This window comes from Aegilops tauschii, chromosome 1, assembly GCF_002575655.3.
Source record: "Aegilops tauschii subsp. strangulata cultivar AL8/78 chromosome 1, Aet v6.0, whole genome shotgun sequence".
NCBI classification, from domain to species: Eukaryota; Viridiplantae; Streptophyta; class Magnoliopsida; order Poales; family Poaceae; genus Aegilops; species Aegilops tauschii.
Genome location: NC_053035.3, coordinates 452,022,167 through 452,033,820, shown reverse-complemented (window position 1 = coordinate 452,033,820; position 11,654 = coordinate 452,022,167). Strand labels below are relative to the sequence as shown.

The window sequence follows — 11,654 nt, the reverse complement described above, 5'->3', positions numbered from 1 at the left end:
GCTTAGGCGAAGCCCTGCGTCGGTAGAACATCATAATCGTCACCACACCGTCGTGCTGACGGAACTCTCCCTCAAAGCTCGGCTGGATCGGAGTTCGAGGGACGTCATCGAGTTGAACGTGTGCAGAACTCGGAGGTGCCGTGCGTTTGGTACTTGATCGGTCGGATCGTGAAGACGTACGACTACATCAACCGCGTTGTGCTAACGCTTCCGCTTTCGGTCTACGAGGGTACGTGGACACACTCTCCCCTCTCGTTACTATGCATCACCATGATCCTGCGTGTGCGTAGGATTTTTTTTTGAAATTACTACGTAACCCAACAGCTGCGACATTTCCATCTATAGCTTGGGGCTTCATTCTTCTCACACAAAATCGATTGCAGTGATTCGGATATTCAGAGAACTGAGGAATACCGAGTTCGCAAAAAAGAAAAAAAGAGCAGAGCTAATAGGGTTTTTTTTGGGGGTGTTCTACGCATCCGCCGGGTCGCGAGCCATCAGATCTGCCACATCGATCGGCAGAGAGTGCCTCCACCACTGCAACACAGGTCTTGTTGCAGCAAACTTTCTGCGACCCAGGTATTGTTGCAGTTTTTTTTTGCAACAACTGTTTTGTTGCAAAAACATTTTTGGAACCGAGGTTTTGTTGCAATTTTTTCCAACTAAGGTCTTGTTACACATTATTTTTGCAAGAGAAGTTTTATTGTAAAACATAAACCCGTCGTAGACCATTGCAACACCACATATGTTTCAGAAGCATGGCCCCTGTTGCATGAAGGATGGTACATAGGCCCTCACTTGAGGCGTGTCATCCAGGGAAGGTGGCGGACACGGCCGTTGCGATCCACCGGTTGATATTAAGCATTTCCTTTTCTTTCTTTTTTGGTAGAAAAGCTATATGAATCTTGAATCTTTCATGTAGCTTGTGATCATGAAACATTTGTATCCTATTAGTGCAATTAATCGCGGCATAGTTTGATTTCATAATCACAACCTACGACCCTGCATGCCGCCGTGGACACCAATGGCAGGCGTGACGCTGCCTTCACCGTCCCCAGCTTTGACGCCATCGTCACTCGGCCCGGCCTTGACGACGTCGACGAGGAAGTCGAAGACGTTGGTGTCCCTGACGGCGGCGGCGACGTCCTCGGCGTGCATGGTCCGGCGCCGGCCCTCAAGCGTGGCGTCCCAGGCGGCGCGCGTCAGCTCGGCGACGAACAGCTCGCACGCCCTGGAGAACACCACCGGCGCCTCGCACGAGATCATCCTCGCCCCGGCGCCGTCGCCGCCGCTGCCGTCCCGCGCCGACCGCTTCATGATCTTCTTGATCCGCGCCAGCGGCAGCGCGTGCGGGCCCGTCCTCGCCGTCGCCCCGCCCCTGAACACCCCCGAGTACGGGCTCGGCAGCCTCATCCTCTCGCCGCCGTCGTTCAGTCGCCTCGCCGTACGTGCTAGGCTGCTGGGTAGCTAAGCTCTAACAAATGGACGGTGCAATTCTCATTCGACCGCGGCCATTGACGGACCTTATATCCCCATGCCGCTTGACCCCGCGAACAAGGGAGCGCGTGGCCGTCGCGGCTCCATGGCCGGCCGGCAACCGAGCGGCGTGGCCGCGGCCGGCAGTCTCGACAGCGATCGGTCGATCGTACAGAGATCACGTAAACAAACCGCAAGAGACGGTGGTTGGGATCGCGATCGCACCGAGGACTAGGAGCGTCCGTATTTGGAAGGCGTCGTTGTCGTCATACGTAATCACCGGTGTAAAGCGCAGTTTCAAGACATAAAGTTAGTGTAGTAGTATATTCTATTCTGTGTCGCATATACCGTTATTGGCAGTACAAGGTATACAAAACAAACAAGGTACCGTGCCTGGCTTTTATTTTCCCCTGAGGTATGATAATGTGCCATTTGGCGCCATAGTAGAAAGCATGCATGTGGAGGGGCACAAAATCGGCAACACACCACACCACAGTGACCACATGGTCATGGGTGCACCGGTAGATTAATAGTACGTGGATCCACACTGACCACATGGCATTTAAGTTGGCACGTGCATTTTTAGACATGTCTAGGTTTGAGGCACGAGGGCACAACGATGAAATGATGGATATGGGAAACAAGAAGCACACAAAATAAAAAGAGAAAACCGGAAGTCGTCCGATCCATCTTTGGTAGACACGCTAAACAACAACAACATGAATTCGCTAACTGTCTGACGTTTAAATTCTCGGTGCATCCCATTTGAATAGACACATTAACATCATTGGATGCCTCTTAGTGTCCTCATCACACTCCTCCGTTTCTCTAGTTCTCCTAGCTAAAAGTTAGCTGATAGAAGCGAGCAATTTTGAACTACCGCTCTGTCTTGCTATTCACTAAGAGCCGACCCAAAGTCTTGTATATATGGATGATGGGTGTACATGTGCACATGAACTAATAGACCTCATCAATAATTGCATCTGTCATTTATCTTCCAGGTAAACTTATAGAGCAGTAATATAAAAGCTCTAGCATCCGAAGTCTATATTGAACATGTTCATGTTTTCATGTAATTGTTGACTAGGGTGCCACATATTAGTAAAACTAGATAATATCCCACGCGTTGTGAAGGGAATTGGTTGCAATATACTTATATGATATTGCTTATTGTGGAGATGAATGTTTGGATGCATATTATGATAACTAAAACTAAAATAATATATGATTTATTGTATTTAGTTATTGTGCTGGGCCTTTTTCCATGCATGTTCGCATGTTCAGGTGATTTTTTTTTCATGGATGTTTACATGATGAAGTGGCATGTGTGTGTTGAGAAAATGAGGTTAGCGGATGCTACCTATTTAGATATAGAAGATACATTTTGAGATAACAAATGTTCTTCTATTATTGGCGAATCAACATTTTGTTCTGCGAAATCTTGTCATAGGATAGGGAGCTTTTCCAAAATTGCATTAAAAAGAAGAGAGTTGATTAAGCTAATGAGGAAATTTGGATCTTAAAACCATACATCTCTTGTTTCATTAAAACAAGAGTAAAAACCAAATGCAAACACAAAAAATTAGAGCTCGGGGGTAGGATTTAGACAAACACACACACTCCCAATATCATAGACCATCTTCTGAACGAGACAAAAGAGAGCCAAGGCCCAAAACCATCAGACACAACTCATGTGCGGCCAAAACGACCGCCATAGTAAGAAGAGGTCTCCTGGAGGCATGCACTGATGGCACGAAGTGTGTGGGCATTGGCAGAAGAGGGCTTAGTAGAGCAAATGTGCCAGCATCAGATTGCTGACGGCAAAAGCTTTATTTTTGCCTTGCATGATTCTTTATCCCACAGTGAATTTATTCGCATGGTGGCTACACTTAGGGCAATTTGGGGAGCGAGGAGGAAAGCCAGCTATGAAGCACATCTTTTTATTGAAGCTTATTTGAATGACCTCCAGATTCTGGACAAACCGACAAGGGCAACGGGAAATGTGCCCCCATCGCGGCCGACTCAGTCGACTCCTCCACCTGGGGACCTAGCGAAGGTGAATGTTGATTCAGAGGTCAGGAGGGGTGCCGACATGGGTATTGTTGCCGAGATTAGTAGAGATCATGAAGGTATTTTCTGGGGGAGCTTTGGCCATTGTAACAAGAGAAATTACTGACCCGACAACACTTGAAGAACTTGCCGTTATGGAAGCCCCGGCTCTGCCGGAGGATCTGAATTTGCAACGGATCCATGTTGCATCCGACTGCAAGGTGGTGGTTGATGACATCAAGAATCGCAGTGCAACAACGTATGGAGCTATCATACATGGAATCATAGAGTATTCTAGTAGTTTTATTTTATGTAATTTCGTTCATGAGCTTAGGGCTTGAATTTTGAGACTCGCAATTTAGCAAAGCATGTTTTGAAATTGGGGGTTGGCCGTCATGTTTATTTAGGTCAACCCGGTGATCTTTTGTTCATCCGTTCAATAAGGCTTCACGAGATTGCCTAAAAAAACTAACAAGAGATCTCAAGCACACCAGGATAATCAACCAACTGTAAAAAGTCAGGCTGTTTTTGAATGCCCATTTACCGTGCAAGGGAACTACACTTTAGAGTTATGGACTCACCGTGGGACATTAAGCATATAGGTCCCATGGAGGAGGTCTTTGCCACGACAGTCACCGGCATCATCCCTTATAATTGCGCTGCAGGTTCCCATTGAGTCGGCAAGAGAGAATGAGGCGTCCACATTAAAGTTTCAGACTTCCCGCCGGTGGTCTGTTCCATCTCTCATCTTTTATCGGATATGCTACAATACTTGTTGCCCGATGATGATTCAGAGCAAGTGCTTGGATGAAAGTGCCACAGTTATGAACTTTCTGCCGCCGCTCCCACCACATGAACCAACACGTGACCGCTGCAACTCGTCCTTACGAGATTTATTATGTTAGTTAAGATTTGAACCAGCACGACAGAGGAGCTTTTCAAGAGAGCAGAGCGAGCCCTGTCAATGATCATCGGCTTATGAACATCATCCAACATACCCGACTCGGCGACGTCTTATATTGTGGGGCGGAGAAAGTACACGGCAACACAAGCAAAGGAGAGAGACTGACAAGGCAGGACAGACCACCAGAGGCCAGCACTGAGGCAAACTCAAAAGGTCACAACAACAACACCGAAAGCACTGACAATTTGTAATACAGGGCTCCACCTTCAACCACCCGAGCCATCCAACATCCAACATTTGGGTGGTCTTGCCCGTGGCGAGGTGAGAATGACGAAGGGAAAGACTCTGGCTCAATGAGCATGCACGGGTAGATGGCAGCTAGCCCAACCTAGCCGCCCCTCCTCATCCTCCCCTCCCCCCCCCCCTGCATGGGGAACCCCAGATCTGGAGCGGCGGCTCCATTGGCAAGGCACGGACGGCTAGCAGCCGTGCGGGCGGTGGATCTGGCCTCCCGGCCGCGGGCGGCGGGATCCGGTGGTCGTTGGCGGCCGGCGGCGGCGGTCGGTGCGGCGATCTGGCGCCTCCCCTCCTCCCCTATTCGGCGTGCGGGCCAGCCTGGTCGGGCCGCGCTTCCTCTTGGTCACTGGTTCTGTACAGGAGGCGCTGCTGGTGCCGGGTGAGGGAGTCCTGGATTAGGGGGTCCTCGGACAGCCGGACTATATACTTTGGCCGGACTGTTGGACTATGAAGATACAAGATTGAAGACTTCGTCCCGTGTCCGGGTGGGACTCTCCTTTGCGTGGAAGGCAAGCTTGGCAATTCGGATATGTAGATCTCCTCCCTTGTAACCGACTCTATGTAACCCTAGACCCCTCCGGTGTCTATATAAACCGGAGGGTTTAGTCCGTAGGACAACAACAATCATAATCATAGGCTAGCTTCTAGGGTTTAGCCTCTACGATCTCGTGGTAGATCAACTCTTGTAATACTCATATCATCAAGATCAATCAAGCAGGAAGTAGGGTATTACCTCCATCGAGAGGGCCCGAACCTGGGTAAACATTGTGTCCCCCGCCTCCTGTTACTATTAGCCTTAGACGCACAGTTCGGGACCCCCTACCCGAGATCCGCCGGTTTTGACACCGACATTGGTGCTTTCATTAAGATTTCCACTGTGCCATCACGATAAGGCTTGATGGCTCGTCTTGTTGTCAAGGACAACATTACCTCTGGGGGAGCCCTGGCTGTATGCCAAACTCTCCGACTAGGCGGCTTCGTCATGACCGCCCGTTCGGCCGTCGCGCCGACGATGACTTCTTGGGTCATCAAAAACAGCCTCCACGTCGGCTCGGGATTCACCGAGCAGATGGATCCAATGGAGCTCTCTTCCTTGAACGAGCTCTTGGATTGCATCGCCGCCCTGGGAGTCGCTACGGACTATGATTGGATCGGGCTTAAACCCGACCAAAGGGAGATTAACTCTCCGCCAGTCACCCATCAGACAGCGGTGGTGGAGGAGCAATGCAGCGATTCTTCCTCTATTTTGAGGACAAACTATGTCCGGATTCCTGAGCTCTCCAAGCCGAATACCCGTCTACGGGAGGACATGGCCCAAGCTTCGAACCTAGAATCGAACAGCGGGCCAGAACTATTGGGCAACATCCCGGAGCCCGAACTGCCAAGCTCGGAAACTCCTCTGCCCCTGGGACTCAGACCGGGTCAGGGTTTGGACCTAAATCTACCCACCCACCCAGACATAAGTGATCTTTCCCACATTAGACAAGAGCCCCAAGAGACAGTACATCACTATTGGGCCAGATTCCTCCTTGTAATGAGCAAGGTCAAGGACTGTCGCGAGGAAGACGCAATTTCATTCTTTTGCAAAAATTGCACGGACAAGGGAATCCTCAACGCCATAAGTCGCCGTGACATAGCACACTTCGCTGACTTGGCGTCCATAGTACAGAAGTACTGTGCGATGGAAAGCGCCTGGAAAACCCAAACAAAATTCTGGGATCCTCCGGCTCTCACTAAACCCCCCGTCCGAACTAAAAGGGTGTACTCACGTAAGTCACCCGATCCAATTACAAAGAAACCAAAGCCCACTACAGGGCGTGGAACCGTATTGGAGGGATGGCTCAATGGGCCATGCAAAATTCATAGTACACCGGATACCATGCCAACACACAGCCTTAGAGCGTGTTGGATACTCGGTTAGATATCCAGGATCTCTCTCTCAAGGATTTGGAATGGGATTTGAGTGGAAAGCAACTTGGGGAAGGCTAGATATCAAGGTTCAAATGCTTGGAATGTGATCTCTTGATCTCAACACATGAGTAGGTGGTTCTCTCTCTCAAAAAATGAATGAAGGAAGTGTACTCACGTTCTGATGGCTCTCTGTTATGAGGAAGAGAGAGTAGAGGGGTATATATAGCCTCCACACAAAATCCAACTGTTACACACTTTTGACCCATCTCGGTGGCACTGATTGGAAAACTCAGTGGCACCGATCTGTACAAAAATATGAACGTTAGGAACCTCGGTGGGACCGACTGGAACAACTCGGTGGGACTGATGTGCTAGGGCTTAGGACAAACCTCATCTCGGTGGCACCGATTGCATCATCTCGGTGAGACCAAAGTGAAGCAATAAGATAACAGAGAATTAGTCAAGCCAACTCGGTGGGACCGATTGCAACATCTCGGTGAGACCGAAGTAATTGCAACAAGTCATAGAGCGCTGGCAAGGCCATCTCGGTGGGACCAAGATCCATATCGGTGGGACCGAATTGTTAGGGTTTTGGCTGTGGCTAAGTCCAGATGAACTTGGTGGCTCCGGATGGGAAATATCGATGGAGCCGAGTTGGGAATTAGGGTTTGGACATATTTGGATGGAGAAAGTGGCTGAGGGTTTTGGAGCAATATCACTAAGCACTTGAGCAAATAGATCATTAAGCAACACCCCATCCCCTTTTAATAGTATTGGTTTTCCTATGAACTCAATGTGGTCTTGGATCACTCAAACAAAAATGTAGAGCCTTGAGCTTTTGTCAATCCTTGTCTTTAGCATTTCGAAGGGGTTCACATCCTCTTGGCCTTGCCATATCAGTGTTGAACTCATCTGAAATAAATTAGATAAAACTATTAGTCCAACAAAAGATATGTTGACATTAATTACCAAAATCACCCAGGGAGCACTTGTGCTTTCACCACCTCTTTTCCATCTCCCCTACCCATGCTTTTTACCGTAAGTTTGAGCTCCCCCTCCCCAGTACCGCTGCTTTCTTTCACCTTTCCTCCCCTCTCCTTCACTTACGTGCTTTTACCCTGAGCTCGCTACCGCTATATTCTGATCATATGCCTAACCCAGCCCCACCCCATGTTTTCCCCTAAGTTGAACCATCGTGCCACTCTTTTTAGGTATCTCTTCCCATTCCTCCCTCCACACCATGCTTTTACCCTAAGTTTGCGCCACAACTAATGTGACATTGTCATTTTCTAATTTATGCCTCTCCACTTCTCGTGGCTGCACGCTTTTACCCTAGTTTGTTACACATTTTTAAGTTGCAATATATCACCTTATATTAGTCCAAGTAATTGTCCTTTTATCATATAGAAAGTTTGTGCATGGTTCGATGTTTGGTCTCCATTTTTTTTAAAGGAGGTTTGAGGTTGAAGATTAAATGCTCCCAAGAGCCGAATTAGATTCTAGTTTGGGGTTGAAGATTAAATGCTAATATTCAATTTGGGAATGTTCTCCGTGTAAAAGTGTATATATTATTCTTAACTATTGCACGTGCTATGTTTTAATAATGTTGCACTCATTGCAGTACATATGTCAATTTGGTGTCTGGTTCACATGCGCCTAGAATTATAATTAGCTATATGCAGATTTTGTTATTCCATCATACTTTTGTTTAATATCGTTTGGATTGTTTACCACATATGTCACGCGGTGGGATACCAACATACTTGTACACATGTAGAAAGGCAGATTCGCTGATATCATCTATATGTCTATGAATATAGTGCTACCATATATTCTGGGAAGCAATATTTCTTATGAAGAATTGGTCGAATACCTTTGTTTTCTCACTTATTTAGTATTTTCTTGTAATCACGGTATCAACTTTCACACATAAACCGCGTGTGGTATTTTTTATTAATTTATTAAATTTCACAATGATCCATCACTTAACTGGTATCTATAATTGCTGATACCAATATATTTGGTCAATGTCATTTAGGCTGAGAGTTTTCTTCTCATCCATCTCTCTGTGTATTGCAGAGGAAAAAAGACATAATATGTCACATACATTTTTTAATGAAAATAAACATATTTTTAACCAACGCAGACATGATTTTTTACATCGTATAAACATGTTTAAAGTTTCCCGAACAATTTTTTAAACACAGTAGTATTCCATTAAACCGTCACTTATATTTAATTTAATGATATATTTTTTTCTTACATTACGTAAAGTTTATACATTGTATTCACATTTTTTGAAAATGTCATGAACACAAATTTTGAAACTTGTGAACTTTTCCAAAATGTAACATACATTTGTTTTTTGAATTTACAAAACATTTTTGAATTTATCAAAAAAAATTACATTGTATCAATATTTTTTTAAATGTTGCACACATTTTTAAACATGTAAAATTTTTAAAATGTCACAAAAAATCGCACACATGACTAACATTTTTCGTTAACGCATGGCTAAATTTTTTACTTACATTCTGCATTTTTCATATATATAGAAACATTTTTCTTAAACCTTTTTCGAATGCACGATTAACACTATTTCAAATTCTATAGTTTTTGTCATATATATGTATATTTTAGATTATTTCAAAATATAAACATTTGTAAAGAAAATAAAAAATGTGAATAAAAAACAGAAGGAAATAATGGGAAAACATGAGTGATGTGAGCATGACGTGGCCATGTGGTTACTGTGCCAGCCCAGCAAGGACTCTATAGTAGGAATCACAACGGGCGGCACATAGGCCCCCACCCCCTAAATATCTGCTTTCTTTGTTCATGTTATCCACGTTGTCGTCCTCTCGACCGCACCTAACTGGAGCCCTGGCCGCCATGGCCTCCTTCGATGCTCCCACGGGATCTTTACCGTTGTTGTGTCCTCCCTTAGCCGCCGCCACAGTCGAGAACGACCTCATTTCTTCTTCTTCTGCTCTCTCTCTCTGCCACCGCCGCCTATCTTATCCAACTTTCCCGCGGAGAATAAGATGACATGACTGCACAATCACATGTTGCAAGAGTGAGTCTACTTTTTTGGGAAAATAGGACAGCAACCAGCAAACTACCGGTGCCACAACGGCGCGAGTGGTTAGCACTTGAATAGATTTACTGTTTTGTTTCTCTAGTTGTATACGGATGAAATTGGGGATCGACATATTGCATGAATGCATGCCTCATGGATATGTCCAATTTTTATGTACCGATGGTGTTTGTGACTACCGCTTATTTCTTAAGTATGATAGTAGTAGTATCCATCTTTTTTCTTTCTATCTATGATACTTGGTGTAATTGGGTGCTTGACCAAAGGATTTAAAGGCATGAAATGGATCAAAGTGGAACTGTGTTTTGTGTTCTAATTTCATAATCATATGTCAGGCCAATATTCTGTACCTGGGATAAATTGTTTTCTAGCAACTTCCTACCTATGCACATGTATATGCTAATCATGTAGCACGTTGTGTTCCAATCAAAGCCGTAAGAAAAACCATAGAAGGGTACAAATCAACATAAATTAACAACTTAGAAAATTATAATTGAGCTCATGGGTAGTGCATACTTCTCTTTCGATGCAGTGAGTGATGTCCATTTTTATTTTTGCATGTCACCATTTTCTTAATGAAAATTGTGTTCCTTTTTACCCTAATGAGTATTCATTTGAACAGGCAGGGCCAAGCATTTACATTGTGGTATAGTTGTAGGTTTATTAGCAGTGGCAATGTGAAATATTTTTTGGAAAGGAATTGAAAGTGTTCCATTTTAGTCATAGTTGTACTTTAAAATAATTTATTTTTCACTAATATGGAGAGTAGTAGCTCTCCAGTGGAATTGCCGGATTGAATTGGACGTACTTATGTGATGGCTCATTGCCATTTAATGTATTCATCATGGCAAGTTCTGGTCAGCTAGGTCCTTCCAGCAGTTTTATCATGAGGAACTACAGCCATTTCAATATATTAGTTTATATTAATTTCCTTGGTTTCATTGGTTGATGTTCTTATCAAGAACACTTCCGATGACTCTAAATCCCGGGTGCTTACACAAACAAAAGCAGAGCAACTATATTGACTATTTTCTGTTATGAATCTTTTAAGTCTCTATATAAAAATCAAATATTACCTAAATTGTATATATAGTTTTGCCGCTTTTTTAAAATTAGGTTGATTGCTACCTACGGTTTTTAGAGTGATTCTTTTGCTAAGCCTGCACTTGCAATCATCATTCTTGTTTGATTTATTACCATAGAATAAATCTTCATTTCACATTATTTGATTGATTTCCACATGAATGAATGTCTAATCACAACGTCCAATGGTAATTCATACACGCACGTACTCAATTCTTAGATTTTACATGTGACTGTTCTGATCATTCAAATATTCTTTGTAACATTGAGTCATCTTTAATGATTTGACTTACAGTGTGATGTCCCTTTTTGTTTGGTGTAGGAAGCCATTTTTTGGTGTTTTTCTTCCTTGTATACATCATGTCAGTCCACTTCTTCTAGATTATTTAGATCATATCACAATCTTAAAGTTAGATTTACATGGACGATGTAGTTTATCATTTTGTAGAATTGTTAGGGTTATATCAGTGATAGACTTTATCCTTTAGGAGATCACATCTGACTAGCAATATCCGTTCAAAATATGTAACCTTGCTTCAAAGAACATACCACCCACTTTAAACTAACTTTACTATAAATGCTTCATAAAAGAACATACTCTTTTCTTATAATTTAAGTTAGGCTTGATCGGAATATTTCTATTTAGATAATTTATTTCAATGTATGCAAAATATGATTTATGGTGTTAATAGGCTGCGGAAACCCTTCTACGCATATTTGTGCTAGGACTAAAAACAGCCTTCATGTATGTTTGTTGTTTTGGAATAATTATGTTTCACGCTAACATAGTCATTCGGTACATCGAGTGGAGACTTTTGACTCCTATGCTCCAAATGG

General features: G+C 44.2%; 1 protein-coding gene across 1 annotated transcript; it reads right to left on the bottom strand.

The window, feature by feature from the left end:
* Nucleotides 1–987: 987 nt before the first annotated feature.
* On the bottom strand, nt 988–1,413 carry LOC109764881 (nuclear transcription factor Y subunit C-3-like). Its single transcript, XM_020296675.2, has one exon. The coding sequence runs from the start codon at nt 1,411–1,413 to the stop codon at nt 988–990; it is 426 nt and encodes a 141-aa protein (XP_020152264.2).
* Nucleotides 1,414–11,654: the final 10,241 nt, after the last annotated feature.

Bases quoted from the DNA above. Each gene is read 5' to 3' on its own strand.
- LOC109764881 (XM_020296675.2), bottom strand. From the start codon at position 1,413: ATGAGGCTGCCGAGCCCGTACTCGGGGGTGTTCAGGGGCGGGGCGACG.